The sequence below is a fragment of the Giraffa tippelskirchi genome, chromosome 4 (assembly GCF_054371585.1).
Source record: "Giraffa tippelskirchi isolate mGirTip1 chromosome 4, T2T-mGirTip1v1.2.pri, whole genome shotgun sequence".
NCBI classification, from domain to species: Eukaryota; Metazoa; Chordata; class Mammalia; order Artiodactyla; family Giraffidae; genus Giraffa; species Giraffa tippelskirchi.
Window position 1 is genome coordinate 32,872,760 of NC_137278.1, and position 22,018 is coordinate 32,894,777.

The 22,018-nt window shown below is 47.9% G+C and overlaps 4 protein-coding genes across 7 annotated transcripts in view; 1 reads left to right on the top strand and 3 right to left on the bottom strand.

The window, feature by feature from the left end:
* The window catches only part of CGREF1 (cell growth regulator with EF-hand domain 1), a 34,105-nt gene extending 32,399 nt beyond the window's left edge, over positions 1-1,706 (bottom strand). Inside the window, exon 1 of the mRNA XM_081484107.1 lies at positions 1,090-1,706. Within this exon, the coding sequence (XP_081340233.1) occupies positions 1,090-1,093 (4 nt within the window). The 5' untranslated portion in view covers positions 1,094-1,706. The remainder of the gene's footprint in view (positions 1-1,089) is intronic.
* A 158-nt stretch (positions 1,707-1,864) lies between these two features.
* On the top strand, positions 1,865-8,627 carry ABHD1 (abhydrolase domain containing 1). The gene is made up of 9 exons (XM_081484099.1): positions 1,865-2,015; positions 5,947-6,107; positions 6,723-6,902; positions 7,128-7,173; positions 7,333-7,445; positions 7,576-7,749; positions 7,921-7,969; positions 8,069-8,234; positions 8,361-8,627. The coding sequence occupies exons 1-9, from the start codon at positions 1,902-1,904 to the stop codon at positions 8,570-8,572; spliced, it is 1,215 nt and encodes a 404-aa protein (XP_081340225.1). The 5' UTR covers positions 1,865-1,901; the 3' UTR covers positions 8,573-8,627.
* On the bottom strand, positions 8,585-12,708 carry PREB (prolactin regulatory element binding). Of its 4 annotated transcripts, XM_081484094.1 has the most exons (9): positions 12,343-12,708; positions 11,351-11,543; positions 10,943-11,163; positions 10,673-10,753; positions 10,448-10,572; positions 10,069-10,242; positions 9,861-9,933; positions 9,511-9,670; positions 8,585-9,334 (listed from the first exon to the last, which is right to left on the bottom strand). In XM_081484094.1, exons 1-9 carry the CDS (start codon positions 12,475-12,477, stop codon positions 9,240-9,242), a joined length of 1,257 nt encoding a protein of 418 aa, XP_081340220.1. In that variant the 5' UTR covers positions 12,478-12,708; the 3' UTR covers positions 8,585-9,239. The 4 variants fall into 4 exon arrangements, with proteins under 4 accessions (XP_081340220.1, XP_081340221.1, XP_081340223.1 ...); XM_081484095.1 differs by lacking the exon at positions 10,069-10,242; XM_081484097.1 differs by lacking the exon at positions 9,511-9,670.
* Positions 12,709-13,712: 1,004 nt separating this feature from the next.
* On the bottom strand, positions 13,713-16,254 carry PRR30 (proline rich 30). Its single transcript, XM_081484100.1, has 3 exons — positions 15,936-16,254; positions 15,806-15,857; positions 13,713-15,532 (listed from the first exon to the last, which is right to left on the bottom strand). The coding sequence occupies exon 3, from the start codon at positions 15,169-15,171 to the stop codon at positions 13,975-13,977; it is 1,197 nt and encodes a 398-aa protein (XP_081340226.1). The 5' UTR covers positions 15,172-15,532; positions 15,806-15,857; positions 15,936-16,254; the 3' UTR covers positions 13,713-13,974.
* Positions 16,255-22,018: the final 5,764 nt, after the last annotated feature.

The following is a 22,018-nucleotide window of genomic DNA, read 5'->3' on the forward strand; positions in this document are numbered from 1 at the left end:
AAATCTAAGAACAATTAGAACACCTATCAGCACCCCAGCCTCTATGTGTCTGAGTCAGAATACACCGTCTTCCTCCTCCAAACTTCCCCTCCCCCCATTTCCCTATCCCAGGGTCAAGTCCCATATGAATCCCTGAATCTACATAGTCAGAAAACTGGGGGTCGTTCATGATTCCTCCTTCTTCCCCCACCTCCAACCTACTACCAAGTCCTATCAATTCTGCCTCCTATCTTAATAATCTTCACTCCTCTCCTGAGCTTCCCCCAGGCCAGGCAGCCACGCTCCACGCCAAAGTTCTGTTAACAACCTCTAACCGGCCTCCTTCCATTCTCATTCTCCTTCAGTCCATTCTCCAGGTAGCCTGAATGTTTCTTCTAAAACGTAACTCGGATCTGTCACCCATGCATGCTAAGTCGCTTCAGTTGTGTCTAACTCTTTGTGACCCTAGACTGTAGCCTGCCAGGTTCCTCTGTCCATGGGATTCTGTCCATGGGAGTGGGTTACCATTTTCTTCTCCGGGGGATCTTCCCCACCCAGGGATTGAACCTGCGTCTCTTATGTCTCCTGCATTGGCAGGCAGGTTCTTTACCACTAGCACCACATGGGAAGCCCAATCATGTCACCCACTAAAACTCTTGGATGGCTTTCCTCCACCCTTAGGATAAGATCTAGCATCCTTTATGCAGCTGCCCACACCAGATTCCTGACCGTCTCATGTGCTCCAGCAACACCCAGCTTCTTTTGTTTCCTTTCAGAAGTCTCACATTCAGGCTTTTGTTTGTGCTGTTCCCCTCCTCCACCTTGCCTTGGAAACTCTTTTTTTTTTTTTTTTAATTTCACCTTAAATATACTGTCATTTAACATCTGGGTATGCTTTCTCAGATCCATGGAGTCTGGTCACCTTCCACAGGGCTCCCACGGCAGCTAGTACTTCCCTTATCTAGCACCATACCCTATTGCAGGGGTTCAACCCTGACTACACGTTAGAGTCTTCCAGAAAGCCTGTAAGTTATATTAATACCTAGGCTCCTCTCCAGACCAACCATATCAGGAGGTGGGGCCTGGGCACTTCTAGTGTTAGAAACTCACACATAATTCCAATCTGCAGTCAGGGTTGAGAGTCATTGTTCTAGTAGATTACTGACTTGTTTCCATATCCCAGTGAAGACAGGAATAGCATCCTAGTCGGCAGAGTGATGAGTAAATATCTACTTTACGTGTGGACAGCACAGAGTGACACTATGCGTGGCTTTAACCCATGTGAATGAGTCACCGTGTGAAACGCCACTCATTCAGTAGCTGAACCCTGACACCGTGTGTGTCACAGTGTGAATGTGTCCTAGTGCGAGGACCACTGTGAACAGCTGAACACTGGGACTGGAAGGATGTTACCACACGAGTGGCTGTGCCCTTTGTATGTGACTGATGAATGGCTGGGGGACTCTAGCCAGGCTGCCAGCCTCACCGCGCCGCCAGGGCAGGGTTTGAGGAAAAAGGAACCGGAGCTGCCCCACACTAAGATGGCGACTGCAGGCGAAGTCGCTAGTCCTCACAAGAGGCTGCATGGCCGGTGACGGTGAAGCGGAAGGAAGAGGCGCAGAGGCGAGAGACCAGGACCGCAAGCACTAAAGCCACTCGCGGGTCAGTCGGGTCAGCTCCGCGCAGAGTGGCCGGCGCAGCCCGCCCCACCTACTCGACGTCCTAGCACCGCCCCTCGCCACGCCCGCCGCCGGTGGGCGGGGCCCACATCCCCGAACCGCCAGGCGGAGGAGGCCGAACTTGCACTGGCCGTCCAATGGCGTGTAACGGGCGGGGCCCAGCGCGCACCTGCGGGCTCATTAATCGAAGTTCAAGCTCCGGATCCAGTCAAGAACTTGGAAATCGAAACTCAGCAACACAAGATGCTGAGCTCCTTCCAAAGCCCTCAGGGTGACACCTGGACAGAGTCCTTCTCTCTGCTTTTGGGACTTGGCGCTGCCCTCTACTTGGGCTACTACTGGACATGGGTGCCCCAGGTGGGTGCGGGTCCAGAGCTCTCGCTGGCGGGTTTGGGTTACTGGAGTTCAGGGGGCTACTTCCAATCGGGGCTCGAGCCCCTTGTGGGAGCTGGCTTGGTTGGCTGTCCAGGACCAGGTGAAATTTTGACGCCACAACCCCACCACCACTCCTGCCCTGCGCTCCAGCCAGGCTCAGCTTTGCTATTAACACCGAAAAGAGAGTTGATTCTTTGTCTGCCTAGATTCTCTGCACTCCCCGCGTACTCCCTAGACCCGCTGGGCCTCTCAGGCATCGGAAGGATGCTGTTGCTTATTATATGGATTCGCTTGCGGAAAGACGGGGTGGAAGGTATCCTGGGGTGACAGGGAGATACGCACACTGTGGTTTTCTTTTTAGGCAGTCTAGCTGACTTCCTCGTTAGCTGCACTGAATGAAGAAACCAGTCTGTGGGGTGGTAACTCCCAACATCACCCAGCCAGTAGGACCTTGCTTCTCTTAAGGACTGGCAGAGGTTCCTGCCTATCTCAGGACTAATGGATAACCCTAACTATCCTTGCTCATTGAGCCCTGTTTTAAGTTCTAGGCTCTCCATGTACAGTGTAATGGAAAAATCTGAAGAGGATGGTTTTAATGAACTTGGAGAGTTTATTCTCACTGAAATTTGCATATCCACCCAATCAAAATCTTTTAATTTTCATTAAACTCAAAGTAGCTGAGTCTATGGTGTCGCACAGAGTCAGACACGACTGAAGCGACTTAGCAGCAGCAGCAGCAGCAGCAGCAGCTGAGTCTAACAAGAAACCTATTGATTGAAGCCCTTTAAAAAGATCTATAGGGAAATTTAATGTTACCTAAATTTTCCTATATTTTCAGAGCTTTATACATCCTATGTATTGTTTATAAAATACTTCTGCCTTAATAAAAGCAATTTTAAAAATCCAAGCTTTACAATACCCTATAAACCTTACATGTCTGATTTGAAAAGTCATTTATTTCAGAAAAGAGTTGTCCTTAACTAAACACTTTGCTTTGCTTGCAACCAGCCACAGAGAAATCAGAGACCTCTACCACTATATACTACAAGCCCTTCTGTGAGTTCCAAATCCTGGTTAAAATCCAGGGCAAGTGTCATTCTGGAGGCTCTGAAGACATACTGTTCAGATTGTCCAGCTTGGCAATGGATTGGTATTGATTTGTCCACAGTGATTAATGGCATTTTATTCATTAATTCTCAGGGATAAGTCAGGAAACACTTTACTAGAGTTAAAATGAAACTCACATACATCAAACCTGTGATTTTATTAGCACTTTGTTCTACATCTCTGAGGTGATTGACCAAATATTTAATAGATTGATAACTCAAAATCTTGGCAACTAGAAGATAATATAGTAAATTAAGAGCCCAAGCTCTTGAGTCAGACAGACTTGGGTTTCAATTACCAGTTCTACCACTAACTAGCTTGGCACATTTTGTGAGCCTTGACACATATTCACATACGTTTCCACAGGGGGATCATAGGTAAGGTTTATAGGGTATTGTGAGGTATGGATTTTCAAAGCTATCTCAAACAGCTGTTGTGAAGGCTACAGGATATAATCAGGTACAGTGCTTAGCACAGTATCTGGCACATAAGGAGCACTCAACAAATCTTACTAGTATTAGAGACAATATATATTTTTTACATTTTTAAATTGAAGTATAGTTGATTTACTTTGTTGTCTTAGTTTCTGTTGTACAGAAAAGTGATTCAGTTATACTATGTATATATATATATATACATTCTTTTTTAAAATATTCTTTTCCATTATGGTTTATCATAGAATATTAATATAGTTCTCTGTGCTATCCAGTAGGATCTTGTTGTGTATCCATTCTATATATAAAAGCTTACATTTGCTAACCCAACCTCCCACTCCAACCCTCCCTCCGCCCCCTCCCCCTTGGTGACCACAAATTTGTTCTTTATGTCTATGAGTCTGTTTCTGTTTTGAAGATAGGTTTGTTTGTGTCATATTTTAGATTTCACTTATAAGTGATATCACGTGGTATTTATCTGATGTACTTCACTCAGTATGATAATCTGTAGTTGCATCCTTGTTGCTGCAAATGGCATTGTTTTATGGGTTTTTATGGCTTAGTAGTATTCTATTGTATATAGGTACCATATCTTTTTTTATCCATCTGTCAATGGACATTTAGTTTGTTTCTACATCTTGGCTATTATGAATAGTACTGCTATGAACATATGAACATAGAATATATCTTTTTGAATTAGAATTTTGTGTGGCTGTATGCCCAGGAGTGGAATTGCTGGATCATACAGTAATCCTAGATTTAGTTTTCTGTGGGACCTCCATACTGTTTTCCATAGTGGCTGTACCAACTTACATTCCCACCAACAGTGTAGGAGGGTTCCCTTTTTTCCACATCCTTGTCAGCATTTATTATTTATAGAGGTTTTAATGATGGTCATTTTGATTGGTAGTAGTTCACCATACCTCACTGTAGTTTTTATTTGCATTTCTCTATTAGACATGCTGAGCATCTTTTCATGTGCCTATTAGCTGTTTGCATTTCTTCTTTGGAGGCATGTCTATTTAGGTCTTCTGCCCATTTTTTGATTGGGTTATCTATTTTTGTTGTTGCTGAGTTGTATGAACTGTTTGTATATTTTGGAAATTAAGCCCTTGTAGGTTGCATTCTTTGCCAAATATTTTTTCTCATTCTATAGGTTGATTTCTCATTTTGTTTATGGTTTCCTTTGCTGTGCAAAAGGGTGTAAGCTTGATCAAGTCCTATTTGCTTATTTTTGTTTTTTTTCTATTGCCTTGGGTGACTGACCTGAGAAATATTGGTATGATTTATGCCAGAGAATGTTTTGCCTGATATCATTATTAATTCAACTTTGCCTTTTGCTTGCTGTGTGACTCTGGGCAAACAACTTAACATTTGTCATAGTTTCTTCACTTATAGTAAAGTTGGGTTTAGCCTAGTGCTAGCAAATAGCATATAGTGAATCACAGATGTTATTATTCCAGGGCTTAAGAACCAAGGTATGAGTCACAACAGTCATACTACCAACCTGGCCTCTCGAGTTCATCACTTACTTAGCTCCTTTCGACTACAAGAAGAGAGAGGAGTCTGGTCCTCAGGTCCCCTCAGGCCTGCAACAGAAATGCCATTTCTGTTTTTTGATACTGAGACCTTTTGTCTTTGTACAGCATACTCTCCGTTTACAAGCCTTCTATGTGACAAGGCCCTCTCATTTACTTGATGTGTATCCAGAAGAACCAAGCAGAGGGGTTGAAAGTTAGGGCTAAGCGCCCACTGACCTCATCTGCCCCCTCATCCTATCCCTGTTACCTTCCCCCTGGCTGGCAGAAAAGAAGAGAAAATCTGTTTACACTGGGACTATTCCTCCATTGGAGTACAGTCAACAGCAGGGGCTGTTAAGTAAGAAAACGATGTGTTGTGGTAAAAAGAAGCCCTTTAGCTGCAAGCACGCACAGTAAGGGATGGGAACATATGACAATGGAGTTCTAAAATCAGGAGCCAGTGTGGCCAGAGATGGTTTTGAGAGGAGAGTGTGGATAATTCAACTGCAAGGCAGAAGTCACAGGTTGAATGGTACTGCATTTCTTCAGCCTCTGCTCAGGACCCCAACCTTTCCTGCAGGAGATCAGCTGGGCAACTTATATTACCTGCTATCTCCAAAATGCATTTGGGGCATGGATAGGCTGAGTGTGGAAGTTGGTTAAGGGTCAGTTCTGGAGAGGTGACACTCTAGGTCTTGAGTTCCTGGGGCTCTAGTGGGACTCCAGATTGAGGTATGCTGGATTTCTCACCCCCAGGCTGGCCTCTGGGAAGAGGTCTCTCTGGTGTTGGGCACCTCACTGGCTTGGTGCAAATATCAGGGGAGTGAGGCCGATGGTGTTGTGTGGTTACAGAGGCCACAGCTGGTGACTGGGTCCCGATTTCTGGCCTTCCTGGAGCAACACTGTCCAGTCACTCTGGAGACTTTCTATCCTACGCTCTGGTGTTTTGAGGGGCGGCTACAAACCATCTTCAGAGTCTTACTGCAGTCCCGGCCGGTAGTCCCTTACTCAAGGTAAGAGGAGCAGATGGGGGTGAACAGGAAGCTGCAAGTATAAGGAAATCTTTATAGGGAATAAAATTATTTGGCTGCATCAGACCTTAATTGCAGCACTCGGGGTCTTTTGTTGCGGCACATGAACTCTCCAGTTGTGCCAGGCAAGCTCAGGTTGTGGCCTGCAGGCTCCAGAGTACATGGGCTTCAGTAGTTGCGGCACGGAGGCTTAGTTTCTTCATGATATGTGGGATCTTAGTTCCCCGACCAGGGATCAAATCCATGTCCTCTGCACTGGAAGGTGGATTCTTAACCACTGGGCCACCAATGAAGTCCCTCATCTACCTCTTTTAAAATGGAAGTAGCCTTCACTCCATCTACCTCAGTGTGCTGAGGGTAACCAGGGTGGCTATATGGAAGGGCTTATGTACAACCATGAGGTAATTTAATATTCAATCTTTTATGTCCCCATTATACCTTGTTATGACCTTCAGGTTTTGCACAATATGTGCCTTCAAATGATGAGAAATTGTGGGAGTTGCTTGGGGAGGGAGAGGAAGGTGTAAAATCTTTTGAGGTACATGCAGTTCCTAATCCTAATAGAATCTTTGTGTGCCCTTTTCTCTAAAACCACAGTGAAGTTCTCAAAACCCCAGATGGAGGCCAGCTCCTCCTAGACTGGGCCAGCCAGTCTAACAGTCAGTACCCCGACCCTAGCACCCAGCCCACTGTATTACTGCTTCCTGGCATCACAGGCAGTAGTCAGGAGACATATACCTTGCATCTAGTTGATCAAGCTTTGAAGGATGGCTACAGGTAAGGATGGGAACAACCCAGAGGAATTGGGTGATGTCTGATAACTTGTAATTGTGTGTGTGTGGTGGGGTGGGATGGGGGCAGTGTCAATTCAGACCCTGCTAGCTCTGGGGAGAAGGTGCCATATGAAGGGTACCTTATGACTGAGGTCTTTCTGAAAGCTACCAAGAGGGGAGAAGAGCCTGTAGGGAGAGTCTGGCTAACATGTACCTGTGTGTGCCACAGGGCTGTTGTATTTAATAACCGGGGCTGCCGCGGGGAAGAACTGCTGGTGAGTACCCTCCTTCCTCTAGCGGTCCTTCACTCCACTCCCTTCAGATATCCTGGGTCCTGCACCTCTACCTACCTGTCTTCCATTTCTTGAGTCCTTTCATTTTTCTGCCTTCTGGCCAAGGCCCCCCTCTCTACCCAATGATCCGGTTTGCCTCAGACCCATAGGGCCTTCTGTGCCAGCAACACTGAAGATCTGGTGACAGTCATCAACCACATAAAGAGTCGCTACCCCCAAGCCCCACTGCTGGCTGTGGGCATCTCTCTTGGAGGGTAAAGACTGCCTCACTAACCCAAAGACCCGGTCTTCCTTCTCCCCTTCCCTCCTCCACATCCTCTCCCCCTCTCCAGTCCTGACTCCCCATTGCAAACCCTTCTTTCACGGCCCGGTCCAACCCTGCAGGATATTAGTGCTGAATCACCTGGCTCGGACGGGACGGGCAGCAGGCCTGGTGGCAGCACTGACTCTGTCTGCATGCTGGGATTCCTTTGAGACCACCCGCTCCCTGGAGACCCCCCTGAACTCACTGCTCTTCAATCACCGCCTCACTGCTGGGCTCTGTCAAGTCGTGAACCGGTAGGGTCCTGATGAGTGGCAAAGGGCAGAGAACAGGGTAGGAGGGCACACACGTCAGGTCCTCTTGGTGCTTGGGTCAGCTCTGTATGTGTACTTTTCTCCCTCGAGATAAGACTGAGGGTGGCTCCGGGTCGGGTTCGGGTGCAGAGCCAAACCTCTATTCTTTTGCAGAAACAGAAAGGTGATGGAAAACGTGGTGAATGTCGACTTTGTCCTACAGGTGTAGTCTTCCAGCTCTCCCCTCTCTGCCCCGTATTGTTCTTCCCACATCTTATTCCCTGTCCTCATCCTAGCCTATCCCGCCTTCCACCACCTGCAGGCCCGCACCATCCGCCAATTTGATGAGCGCTACACAGCTGTGGTCTTTGGCTATCAAGACTGTGCTGCCTATTACCGAGCAGCCAGTCCAAGAACCAAAGTCAATGCCATCCAGATCCCTGTGCTCTGTCTCAACGCGGCTGACGACCCTTTCTCCCCTGTCGATGGTGAGCATCAGGGATCCAGATGCTTTAGGCCCCAGGGGAAATGGGCCGTGTGTGAGGTGCAAGAACACCTGGACTCTCAGCAGAGGCCAGGGCTCCTAACCTTCTCTCCGACTCCCCTCGCCCCAGCCCTTCCCTTACAGGCTGCCCAACACTCTCTCCACGTCGCACTGCTAGTCACGGCCCGGGGCGGCCACATTGGCTTCCTGGAAGGACTGCTTCCCTGGCAGCACTGCTACATGAGCCGCCTCCTGCATCAGTATGCCAAAGCCATCTTCCAGCACCCGGCGGAGTTGCCAGGCCCCAGGTCACCCACCCCTTCAGAGGCAGGCAAGAGCTGACAAGAGCCTCAGTTCAGTCTTCCCTTGTTTATTAAATATCAACTTTTCCTGCCAAGTGAGCTGAAGTTCCTTTTCCCTTTCCTCAAGGCTAGGGCAGACTCTCCAAGAACTTACTGCATATGGCCTGGTGGCCTTGGAGCTACCCAGGGGAACCCAGAGATTACTGCCTGGATCTTCATTCTGCTCCTTCCTTCCCTAATAGCAAGTTCCAGGCCAGTGCAGGCCCCCAGCAAATTCCAGGGGCTCATGTGAAGAGCAACTGGCCACAAGGCTGTGGGGTACGAGGAGAAAATGACTGTTTCTGCAGGAAGGACAGCACAGCAGTGCCTCCAAGTTCCTAGGCATCTTCACATATTTCTGGACAAAAAGTTCAAGCTCAACTCTGGAGCCCCTGGTAGACAGAGGGAAGGAGGCAAGTGGTATGGCCTGGCCCTCAGACACCACTGTCCTGGGCGGATCCACAGATGATGAACTCAAGGTTCCCAGGACTCCGGGTCGCACAGGGCCAGAGCTAGGCTTTAACTGGGAAGGGCAGGCACTGCCCATCAGTCTTATCCATGGCAACCTCAGCTGTGGACCCAGGTGGAGTGAGCAGTGTGGTCCAGGCCTCTGTTCTGGTCTAGAAGGTGGCAGTGTCCAGGCCCCTGGTTCCCTGGGAGCAGGGAGGCTAAAGAAAACCTGGAAAGGCACTCTGGAGCAGCAGGATGGTCATAACAATAAGCCCAACACACAGCAGCAGCAGCAGCCACACAGGAGCACTTCCTGCAGGAGGGAGAAGGGAAGAACTCAGAAGGCAAAGGGGTGGCATTGCAGCCTGGAGAACAGAACCATTCAAGGAGGGGACAGATGACTATAGACAAGCATTCTATTCTCCAGGGGGCAAGTTTCTGCTCCAGCTAAAGGGGGAGTGGTACCCCCACCCCACCTCAAGGACTCACGTCGTGAGGGCAGCAGGTGCAGCTGGCAACGACTATCCACAGCCACAGAGAACAGAGCAGTTTCATGGGACCCAAGGAGCTCTGGACCACGACCTTTCTCAGGCAGAAAGGCCACATCTGTCACCACAATGCCATGGGCCTCCTTCACATAGTACAGACGCTGCGGACAAGAGGAAAGCTAGTGAGAGAAAGCCCAGTTGGGAAGAGTCCTTCTGGAAAACACACCCTCTGCCCCCAGACTTTCCCTCTACAGGCTGGGCCTGACACCTTCGTGCACACTCAGTGAAGAAGGAGGCCTAGAATCTCTACCCTAGAGAGCCCTCAGGGCTGTGCCCAGGTCCATCCATTACCTGGAGCGAGAAAGCTATGTAGATGGCAACAGAGCCAGTGACTGTGCCCAGGCCCAGAAAAGTGCCCGATTCACTGCAACAAACAAAAAAAACGCTCACTGTCCTGGAGTCCTGTGCAGCAGCAACAGCCCCCAGGGACATGGGCAGCATGTCTCCCAGAGCTGCCCTGGGCACCCTCACACCCAGCCAAGCCACCGCTGTCTCACACCTGACACTAAGGCAGGAGATGACTTCATGGCCACAGGGCCTGGTCCGAAGGGGCAGGAACGTGGAGCCATCCCAGGCTGTGAGGTAGCAGGGTGGGGGCTGGCGCAGACGCTTGTGGGGAATCTGCACCGTGAAGAGTCGCAGACTGGCAGGCTGGTCCGGAACCTGCCCAAACCTGGGGGCCGGGTGAGAGGCTGTTCAGCTCCCGGGGCCTGCCCAGCCCTCCTCAGAGGTCTGTGCCCTCCTGCACCCTGGTCAGGTCTGGGGTAACACCCGACAAGGCTCTCATCCCCTCCCCACCAGCTTCCCCCCAGCCTTTTCCCACTCCCCCACCACATCTAGGCTGTGCCTCTTTCAGCCACCCTCTGGGGTCTTCACACCTGCAGGCCTGGTAGCGATAAGGCGTGTTAGAAAACGTGGGTCCGTTCTCTTGCCAGTGCAGCTGTGTCACCAGCTGATCCTTCTGCCACACGGAGGCCTTAAGGTCCCAGCCCACAGTTACCAACTAGTCAGGGATCAAGATTCCAAGGATGGACAGTTAGGGGGATCCACTTACTGGACAAGCAGCATAATCACCTACTTTCTCCACCCTCTCACCTCCTCACCTTGCCATCAGGCCCCAGAGCTAGGTCTTCAATCTCCCCTTCGTGGGCTTTGAACTCCAGAACCTTCTCTAAGGTGGGTACCTGCAGCCAAACCACCACCACAGTCAGCCTAGGTACCTGGCAAGAGTGCAAATGATACCCACTCCTCTTCTCTACTAATGGCCACTCGGTGCAGGCTTTACTCACAAGTTTCCCAGGACCCAGGTTCAGTTTCTCACAATTCCGGCCTTGCCGTTAGTGACACTCATCCTCTACCTCCCCAAACCACACCTTCCAGACACGAACGCAGCCATCTGTCCCTCCGGTGGCAAGCAAGGTATTATCATGGTTGAAGCACACAACTTTCTGCAGTGGATCACGGCTGAAGTCTGTCTGCACTTGGTGCAAATTCTCTACACTGAATTCCACCCGCTCCTGGTGGGTTTCAGCACCAGACTTCTTCTCTGCTGGGGCTGCCCCTTTCCTTTGTCGAGGCCCCTGCTCCTTGGAACCTGCAACACAAACAGCCTGCCAGGTTCCAGGCTTCTAGAGTAAGTCCTACTGGCCCTTTCCAGTGGTGAACATCAGCTTCTCTCTTGCTACCATAATCCCACCTCCAGCCCCACTTCTTCAGAGACCAAGATGAGCAAGAGTTCACTCATTTAACCCTTTGCCCAAAGCTAGCGGGGAGGCTCTCACCTTCCTTCTCTGTCTTATTTTTGCCCTTCTGCTGATGTATCTGGAAGCGCAGGAGCTGACAGTGGGCATCCTGCCCTGCAGCAAGGATGTTACCAGCCAGTGCCAAGTTCATGGTGGCCCGTGCCTCTGTGTCATGAGAGTGTAGTAAAGAGGCGCTGAGGCGCCCATTAATCTGCTCCAGCTGCAGAAAGTGCTGTGGGAGAGGGAATCAGGACAAGCAAGGTTCAGAGAGCACCTCAAGGGCAAACTTACATCCTGTAGTCTGAAGCCCCACCCCTCTGCTACCTGCATTTTCTAGTTTAAAGACTTTTTCCAAACTTTTTCTTTTTTGAGCCTCACTCATGTGTACTGGTCTTCGCTGGTGGTTCAGACGGTAAAGAATCTACTGCAATGCAGGAGACTCAGGTTCGATCCCTGGGTTGGGAAGATCCCCTGGAGAAGGGAATGGCTACCCACTCCAGTATTCTTGCCTGAAGAATTCCATGGAAAGAGAAGCCTGTCGGTCTACAGTCCATGGGGTAGCAGAGTCGGACACGACTGAGCGACTATCACTTTCACTTTTTTTTCACTTTCTTGCGTACAGCAAGCAAGGCTGGGATTATCATATCTAGTTTGCAGAACAACACGATAACTCTCAAAAGAGTGAAGAATCCTAGCTTGTATTTCACGCTCGCTGCTACCAGTGAGCAGACAGACAAGTCTCATGTAGCCTCCCCAAGAAAGCCAGGTTAACGACCCCTGGAGTTGATTCCTGAGATCGAATTGAAGCGTTCCTGCCTAGGCAGTGCTGTGTGCAGTTTTCACTTTACCTTAGGAGCCTCTCAATTCACCAGTAAGTGGTTCAAGACAAATTCGCGCCGGGACGCCCGGCACGCCGCGGTTCCCACCGGGGAGGGGCAGGGTCCGAAGCGGGGGTGCGGCCCAATCCCAGACCTCCGGGAATCGCCCCCAGCCCGCGGTGCGACCCGGCCCCAGCGGGCCTGTATACTCACCACGCCATTCTTTATGCCGGTCTTGGCGGCACCTCCTCCGCCCGCAGCGATGAGCAGCCCCGCGCTGGGGTCGACCCGAAGCGCGTACAACGGGAACGGGGCCCGGTACAGCTCTGGCGTCCGGCGCCGACCCATCCCGCTAGCCACACGCTTCACTGTCAGTGCCGAGGTCCCCGAGACATGCCGCGCCCGGCCTTCGACTGCTGTCCCGGCCGCTGTGGACCTTGGTCCAGTCGTTGCCGGGAGGACTCCAGACCTTTCTCACACCCGCCGAGCTGCCGAAACTCTAACCACACCGTAACTATCCCTAACACTGCCCGGGGCCGTCTAACCCGGTCTCGCAGACGCGCAGCGCGCAGGCGCACCGAGCCCGCGCTCCTCGCGCAGGCGCAGAGCCGCTGAAACGCGTCAGCACTAGCCGGCCTCGGGCTGGCGGAACCCGGGTGTGTGAATTCCGTTCTCCGCTTTCAGATGACCGCAGACTGCGCCATCTTTTTGCGGGGCGGTGGAGACGGGCGGCCGCTTCACGGAAACGTCTGGCTCGGGGCGGGGGCAGGCTAAAAGATTAAGGGAGGTTAATAAGCCTTCAATAAATCCTCGGATCAGGGCTGTCCACACTTCAAGAGTGACATGCAGACTCATCAAGCGTAGCCCTTACGTTTACCCTCCCCCGAGACAAAGTGATTTATCCAAGGCCACACTCCTGGCTCTCTTGCCTCTTAAACGGAGGCAGCGTGGACTTGAAAAGAAACTTGGCTTCAAAAACCGATGCCACCGCTTCGTAGTATGAGGAAACTACTATTTACAATGAACACCAATCCTCTGAAGTTTGCAGAGGTGGGAGCTGGCCATTCTCGACGCTCCACACCTGCTCCAGGCACCTCAGGGTTCGTGGGTAGATAGGCAACTTGGCCCCCAGGCAGTTGAAGGTCTCTGCCTAGCACCCCATCCTCCTGAGAGGGTCCTTAGGTTTTTGATCTCCATCCAATGTGGGGATTCCCTGTTGTTCTGCAGTGAACCCTAAGCTTGCCCTTCCTTCAAGGAAACACCTCCTGCTGCTCCCCTGGCAACATCAGCATGAATCTTTGTTAATCTGAGGTGCAACCAGAGGAACGGGCCCAGTGGCTTCATCTCTGGGGATGCCATTAACTGTCTCACCAAATTGAGTTAAATGTGTGAAGGGCCTGGCAGAGCCCTCTGCACCTCTGAGTTGCTCAGGTCTTGTGGGTCCCTTGACCTCTTCAGATATACCGCATGCACTCTCCTTGACCATTCTGTTAACTTTGACTCTCCTGCATCCCTTGTTGGGTTCTGGTCACCCTGAAGGTACAGCCACCCACAGTATCTGCTCAGCAAGACACAAACACAAGTTTTGCAGGGCCAGGCGTTTGTTTTTTTTTTTTTTTAATTGGATACACAGAAGGCTGAGTGGGGCCTCAGATGCCCTTGGTCCTCTTCAGCCAGGAGAAAGCAGACTCCACAAGGGGCTCCCAGGGTTCAGGACTGGAGAACACACCTGACCTCCAGCCAGCCAGCCCTTCAGAGTATCTCGGGGGCTCCCTGAGGTCTGGGGCCGGGCAGGGCTGGTGGGATTCAGAGGAGGTGCTCCAGGGAGCCTCCGTGGCTCTGGAACTAGAGTGGTGACTTTTGGGGAATGGGCCCTGGAGAGGCAGGTCTCTTTGGGGCAGAGGAAGGCCTGGGCTTCAAGTGGACCGTAGCCTGTTTTGGTGCCTGAGTTAGAGACCCTGAATGGCGCGTGGAGTTTAGTGACTGGCGGCCTACAGACCTGAGGCTCCCGTTCTGGGAGAGGATGCCTGGGCCTAGATCTGCCTGGGCCAGAGTTGCTGGGGCTTGAGCTGCCTGGGCTTGACACCCACTGGCCTGAGCAGCCTTGGCCTGAGGCCCTGCTTCCTCCGGCCTTCTTTTTGGCAGCATATGGAGGGCCTTGGCCTGGCCCTGAGGCAGGCGGAGGCCAAAGCCAATGCCCATGCGGAGCGGTCCGGATTCCTTGCCCTGGGCACAGGGCAGCAGCTGGGGGAAAGCAAGCAGTGTGGGTCCATTCCTGTACCTGGGGATGGGGCAAGAGGGGGTGCGGAGCCGGAGACACACCAGGCATATAGGGTACTCCACGACCGGGGCCTTGTCGGTTTGGCCTAGCCACAGGCGCTGCAAAAGCAGTAGCTGCAGGTCGTGGGCGATACGGCGGTGCCCCAGACGGAGCACCAGGGCCTGGGCCAGGGCTCCTGGGTCCCTGAACTCTGCAGGGTCCTTCCCGCTTGCCACGCATACCCCCTCCACCCCAGGGGACTTGGTGCTCCTGTACTGATGCGAGTGCCATGCCTGGTTGTTAGAGTGGACCCCACGAGAAGGTGGGCTGGGGCTAGGGGACGTGAGAGTGGAGGTAGGTAGATCTTCGAGGTGGAAAGGCGACTGGCAAGGTGAGCTGGGGAAAGAGGAGTTCTGTGGCTGAGAGGGTGAGGAGGAGTGAGTGAGGGTAGCAGAGGGGTATAGCCGGAGGGAAGGTGAGGAAGAATGGGGAGGGGAGAGAGAGAGGCAATTCTGATAAAAGAAAGTGGGGGAATTTGAGAGAGAAGAGTAGGGATGTAGGACAAAGTCCGAATTTGAGTCAGAAGAGTAGAGATGGGAGCCCGAAGAGTGGCACCGTGGGGGAGGAGAGCAAGATGGCTGGGTGGAGCGGAGTGATTGTTGGCGAGGCTGAGGTTGTAGGTTATAGGAAAGGGAGTCCACAGTTTGTGAGGGGCCCTGAGGGGGCCGCCCAGGGGACGCTGTGTTCCGTAGCAGCACCTGGGCCTTGTTTGGAGGCAACATTGCCTTGAATCCGGAAGGGACTGGGGCGTCAAGACCAGAGATGAGAGACCTGGCAGACGCAGGACCAGTATCTCTGAAGCCTGAAGTGGCTGAGAAATCAAAACCTTCTGTGCACAGAATGTGGCTCCAACCCCGTGTTGGTATGGCTGTTGGTGGCGTGTGAAGGAGCCACCCAGCCCTGGAGCACCAAGTTCTCTGAGTGTTCGGCCAGGAGCTTGGCTCTAAGTGTGGTCTCTCACTTCTTTGCAGCCAGCCATTGATGAGGGGTGGAGGGCACGGAGGATCTGAACTGCCTCTTGGGAGCTGAGGGGCAGCAACAGTTATCTGGGTAGGCCAGGGAGGAAGACACAGCCCATAGGATCTGTAGAGAAAGAAACAGAGCCCGTGACACAGGGAGACTGGGTCCATTTCTGGCTCTGTACTGTGTACAGGCTGGTTCGCCACGATGCTAAATCCACATCACCTCTGGGGTCAGAAGAGCTGGCAAAAAGCTCCAGAGAAGGTGAGAATGGAGGAGGAGAGGAGAGGCAAGGGAGGGTAGGGTGGAGAGGATGGAGTTAGAGGAGGGGAATTAGGAGATGGAGACTGAGATGGAACTAGGAATTGAGGGTGTTCTGGTCCTGGGAACTCTTACCAATAAAAGTTCCTCTGGGCTGTTTCTCAAGGCGCTTTAGCGATAAGGGGACCTGGGAGAGAGGGAAATACAGTCAACAAATGGTGAATATGCCCCTCTCTGCCCCCAGAGACTGTCACCCTAAACTCACTCTGACTCAAATTTTGGTCTGAGTCTTGCCCTTAGTCCTCCTTCAGCCAGGAGGAGGTCTTCTATTACGGGTTTTCGTTCTCTTAAATCCAAATCACAGATTCTGCAAGCATCCTGGTTTCGCGGCACTCTGATGGCCCTAATCCCTGTCTTCCCTAACGCTGATGTCCTCTAACTCAGCCTGGCCCCAACCCAGATGGCTTTTCACACTCAGTAGCAGCAGTGGGGCCAGCTGGTGAAAGCCTCTGGGAGACGGAGACTGTGTCTAAGGGGCAGCGTTGCCGCCCCCCTTGGGAGCTGGGAACCCCATTTCCTGGAGCAGTTCTCCCTGGCACCTAGTGCCTATGTCACAAAGGCCGGGTGCTGACATCATAGGCTCTCCTCATGGAGGGTCTAGTACCTTCTCTCAGAGATCATTCGAAAGCTGGCTCTTGATGAAACTGAAGCAAGCATGATTCTTTGGGGCATTCAGTCTCTCCTTCTGGGCCTAGCCCCCACCTCTGCTCTCTGCCCTTGTACTTTACAGCTCCCAACACCTCCTCCAGCCAGGGTTCTCCCCAACTGTACAGCCTCTCTGGGCTGGGTGCTCCCTTCAACTTCCTGTTTTCCTTTGCTTTCTGACCGTGGTTCATGGTCCACACCTTTCCCCCCTTGGATATGCTTATATGTTTGCTTTTTTTTAAAAAAATCTGTTGTGTTTTATAATTTTTAGCTTTATCGAAGTATAATTCATAAATAAAATTATAATACATTTTAAGTGTATATAGTAATATTTGATACACCATGAAAGGAATTCTCCCAACTGTTAATGAATACGTCCTTTACCTCATATATTTACATCCACATTTGGTGGGGAGATGAGAACATTTAAATGCTACTCTCTTTGGATATGCTTATATGGGTTTTTGTTTGTTTGTTTGCTTTTTCTGTTGTGAAATTTTTAGGCCATGCCACATGGCATGTGGGATCTCAGTTCCCCAACCAGAGATCAAACCCATGTCCTCTGCATTGGAAGCATGAAGTCTTAACCACTGGACTGCCAGGGCCGTTCTGCTTATATGCTTTTACATCTATTTTCTTAATGGCTTTACCGAGATATAATTCACACATCATACAATTCACTCATTTAAAGTGTGTGATTTATTGTTTTTTCATTATACTCACAGGGTTGTGCAACTATCACCACAATCTAATTTTAGACCATTTTTATATCCCCCCCAAAGAAATTTCATACCCACAGTCACTCATTCCTCCCTCCCCCTAGTTCCTTAAATCTACTTTCTGTTTCTATGGATTTGCATATTTTAGGCATTTTATACAAGTAGAATCATACAATATGTGGCCTTTTGTGTCTGACTTCTTTCACTTGGCATTATGAGGTTTTCAAGATTTCTATATGTTGTAGAGTGTACCGTTACTTTATTCCTTTTCATCGCCAAATAATATTTTATTATATGGAAATGCCACATTTTGTTTTCCATTCAGTTTTGTTGGTTTTACTTTTTTTGTCAACTATGAGCAAGGCTGCTATGAACATTCTTGTTCAAGTTTGTATGGACGTATGTTTTCATTGATCTTGAGTAGATACCAATGAATAGAATTGCTGAATCACATGATAAGTCTATTTAACATTTTGAGAAGCTGCCCAACTATCTTCCAAATTAGTTGTACCATTTTCGAATCCCACCAGCAAGGTACAATGCTTCCAAGTTTTCCTATCCTCACCAACACATGCTATTGTCTGTCTTTTTTATTTTAGCAATCCTAGTGGGTGTGAAGTAGTATAATATTAGGATTTTGATTTACGTTTCACTAATGACTAATGATGGTGAGCATTTTTTATGTGCTTATTGACTAGTTGTTTATCTTCTTAGAAGAAATATCTATTCAAATCTTTGACCCTTATTTTAATTAGGTTTTTTTGTGTTCTTATTGTTGAATCTTTAGTGTTCTTAAGGGAATGGATACCCATTCTAGTATTCTTGCTTGGAGAATTCCATGGTCAGAGGAGCCTGGCGGGCTACAGTCCAAAGGGTTGCAAAGAGTCAGACATGACTGAGCGACTAACACTTTTATATATTTTGGATAAAGAAGTCTCTTATCTGGATACACAAGTCTATCATCAGATACACGATTTGCAAATATTTTCTTCTGTTCTCTGGATAATCTTTTTAATTTATTGATTGACTCCTTTGATTCATGAAGTCTTTTACATTAGAGTCCAATTTACCTATTTTTTTCTTTTCTTGCTTCCTTTTGGTATCTTATCTAAGACGTTGCCTAACTCAGGGTCACAAAGATTTATTGTTTTCTTCCAAGACTTTTGTAGATTTACCTGTTAAATTTAGATCTATGATCCACTTTGAGTTAATTTTTGTGTGTGTTGCGAGGTAGGGGCCCAACTTCATTCTTTGGCATATGCCAAAGAATTGTCCCAACACTGTTGAAAAGTCTATTCTTTCTCCACTGAATTGTCTTAGTATCCTTGTCAAAAATCTGTTGACCATTGTTCCAGTTTCCTGTCGTTCCTGTAACAAGTTACCTCATGCTTAGCTTCTTAAAACAACAGAAATATATTATCTCACAGTCCTACAGATTAGAAGTCCAACATGAGTCTGACTGGGCTAAAGTCAAGATGTTGGCAGGGCTGTATTCCTTTCTGGAGGCTCTCAGGGAAGCCCATTTCTTGTTTCTTCTTCCAGCTTCTACAGGTTGCCCAAATTCCCTGTCCTCTTCAAAGCCAGCACCATTGTATCTCCATGACCATTCTTTATACATATATATAATTTTATTTATTTATTTATTTATTTTTGGCTCTACTGGGTCTTTGTGGGCGAGGACTTTTCTCTAGTTGCAGTGAGCAGGGGCTGCTCTCTAGTTGTGTGGGCTTCTCATTGCAGTGGCTTATTTTGTTATGGAGCACAGGCTCTAGGGAGTAAGGGTTTCAGTAGCTGCGGCACGTGGGCTCAGTAGTTGCAGCTCCTGGGCTCTAGAGCACAAGCTCAATAATTGTGGTGAACAGGCTTAGTTGCTCCATGGCATGTGGGATCTTCCTGGACCAGGGATGGAACCTGTGTCTCCTGCATTGGTTGGCAGATTCTTTACCACTGAGCCACCAGGGAAGCCCTCCATGACCCTTCTTCTGACTCTGAACTCCTCCGTATCTCTTTTCAATGTATAACTACCCATGTGATTCCATTGGGCCCAGCTGGATAATCCAGGATAATCTATTTTAAAGTAGGCAGATTAGCAATCTTAATTTCCCCTTCCCAGGTAACCTAACATTTGCACTGGTTACAGGGATTAAAAAACGGACCTTTGGGGAAGGCATTACCTTACCTGCCCAAATCTTGACCACTTGCCTTGCTAGAATCTGCAGAACAACATTGAATAGAAGTGATGAGAACAGATATCCTTTTCTTCTTCCTGATCTTATGGAGAGTCTTCTTTTTTATTCTTAGTCAGTCAAGATAAAGTTTTGCTGATTTTGTTGTTCTTTTTAAAGAACCATTTTTTTTTTCATTTTCTCCATTATTTTTCTATTTCATTTGCTTTTGTTCTGATCTTTATTATGTCTTTTCTTCTACTTGCTTTGAGCTTAGTTTGTTCTTCCCTTTCTGGTTTCCTAAAATGTGATTAGATCATTGGTTTGAGATTTTTCTTCTTTTTAAAATGTAGCCATTTACAGCTATAAACTCTCCCTTTTTCCCACTGCTTTAGCTGCATCCCATAAGTTTTAGTGTGTTGTTTTTTTGTTTTCATTAATGTCAAAATAATTTCTACTTTTGCTTGCAATTTCTTCTTTGACTTACTGATAATTTAGAAGTATGTTGTTTAATTTCTACATATTTGTGGATTTCCTAGATTTTTTCTATTATTGATTTCTATTCCATTGTGGTTGGAGAACATACTTTGTAGGATTTTATTTATTTATTTATTTTAAATGAAACAAAGATGAATATTTTTAATGATAAAAGGTATAATTCACAAAGAAGATAGACATCATAAACCATTAGACACCTAACAATAAAGAAACAAAGATACATAAAGCAAAAAATCAGAAGAAATATAAGGGGAAAAAAACATATAATCATACATAGACATATTAATATTTCTCTAAGAATATTTTATCAAGTGCAGAAAAATAGGAATAGCATCTTTAATGGTGTCATTAGTAATTTAAATAGATTTATATTTGATTTATACTCATCTTATATCCTACACAAATCTATTTAAAATTTTGTATCTCATACATTGTTATTAGATGTCCATAGGACATTTAGAAAAGCTGGCAAAAAGATAAACACTACAAAATTTCAAAAAGTAGAGTTCTTTTTTGTGTATATGATTCAGTTATACATATACACATATATTATTTTTGAAATTATTTCCATTATAGGTTATTACAGGGTATTGATTATAGTTCCCTGTGCTATACAGTAAACCTTTGTTGCTTTTTGCATATATAGTTTTGGATTTTTTTTTTTTTGGTTTTAAATCCACTATTATCACTCAAGTTCCACATTATTATTACCTAGTAGTAATTAAATTAATGTGATCATCTGTAACCTAACAAAACCTCTGAATGAAGTTTCTCTCTTCTCCTTTTTTTTCCTCCTGTGCAATTCCAAGCAAATGTGTAGTGTGCCGTATTGATTTCCAGTCTCTTTAAACTCCTTCAAGTCTGTGCTATTAAACTGAGACAACTGCATCAAGATAGAGTCTATCATAGGATTCCCTGAAGCACAGAATGAAGAGGAGACTTAGCAAACAGGACCCGGCAAGGCACCGGTTGAACCAAGACAACTCTGTGTGATAAAATGTGAGAAAAAACAAAATACTCCCATGAATGTATTATTTAAGTGACAACTCCACAAGTAATTCCTTCTGGAACTGGGTAGACAGTTTCCACAAAAAGCTCAAAAAACGTAGGTATACTGATATTCAGGAACACTCCCAGGAGAATACAGGAGGTGTACATTGTCACTGCTAGTGTTGGAGGGTCTCCTGAGGAGGTGGGGTTGGCAGTGGCTTGCCGTGGGGACCGGGGCACTGGCAGCAGCCTACTTTGTCGGATTTTTATCTTTTTAAATCTACAGAGGCTAATTTTGTGCCCTAACATATGTTCTGTTCTGGAGAATGTTCCATGAACACTTTGGAATACTGTTTATCTGTTGTTGAGTGTTCTTTAAACACTCAACATGCCTGTTGAGTGTTAAATTTTTTTATTGACTGTTAGGTTTATTTAGTTTATTGTGTTGCTCAAGTCTTCTATATCCTTATTGATTTTTCTGCCTAATTGGCTAATGCTGCTGTTTAGTCACTAAGTTGTGTCTGACTCTTTAGTGACCCCATGGACTATAGCCTGCCAGGCTCCTCTGTCCATGGGATTTCCCAGGTAAGAATACTGGAATGGGCTGCCATTTCCTTCTCCAGGAGATCTTCCTGACTCAAGGATCAAACCTGCGTCTCCTGCTTGGCAGGTGGATACTTGACCACTGAGCCACCTGGGAAGCTCAATTGTTGAATACTGTAAATTTAAGATAGATTGATAGACCAGGCATGAGCTTTTCCATGAATTCGTCCATGAAAGGAGGGACTGCAATCTTCAATGAGGTTCTCAGGATCCTCTCCCTCTCAGAAGCAAGCCTTCTTTAGAGAGTTGCCTTCCAGAAGTGGCATATATATTGTGTCATCAAGGAGGGCAGTTATATCTGAACTCTCTCTCTTTCCAGGATAAGAAATGAGCTCTTGACCCTGCCAACTGAAACACACAACCTGAGGTAAGTGCCAGAATGCCAATTTATAAATTTACCCTAAAAAAGTAGCTCACATGGACAGGAGATAATTCGCATATTCTCCCTCTATAGTCTATTTGGGAAGTCAAAAAGTAATCAGAATCCACATAATTAATTTATCATGAGAAATCATAGTTGCAGGGATTGACATACTGCTTTCAACATCACCAATTCTCTCAAATCATGTAGGCAGAACTGCCTAGGGGTCAGAAAGAGGCTTGATGCATGGTCTCAGAACCAGGAAAGTTGGGCAAGCTAATAAATACATCGATTGCCTGATAACACC

Excerpts from the sequence above, each read along its gene's own strand:
- ABHD1 (XM_081484099.1), top strand. The coding sequence starts at position 1,902 with ATGCTGAGCTCCTTCCAAAGCCCTCAGGGTGACACCTGGACAGAGTCC. Across the intron at positions 6,108-6,722 it reads CCGGTAGTCCCTTACTCAAG|TGAAGTTCTCAAAACCCCAG; the intron begins GTAAGAGGAGCA and ends CTAAAACCACAG. Across the intron at positions 7,970-8,068 it reads ATGTCGACTTTGTCCTACAG|GCCCGCACCATCCGCCAATT; the intron begins GTGTAGTCTTCC and ends CACCACCTGCAG.
- PREB (XM_081484094.1), bottom strand. The coding sequence starts at position 12,477 with ATGGGTCGGCGCCGGACGCCAGAGCTGTACCGGGCCCCGTTCCCGTTG. Across the intron at positions 10,754-10,942 it reads GCTGCGTTCGTGTCTGGAAG|GTACCCACCTTAGAGAAGGT; the intron begins GTGTGGTTTGGG and ends GTTTGGCTGCAG. Across the intron at positions 9,671-9,860 it reads ACATAGCTTTCTCGCTCCAG|CGTCTGTACTATGTGAAGGA; the intron begins GTAATGGATGGA and ends TCTTGTCCGCAG.
- PRR30 (XM_081484100.1), bottom strand. The coding sequence starts at position 15,171 with ATGTTGCCTCCAAACAAGGCCCAGGTGCTGCTACGGAACACAGCGTCC.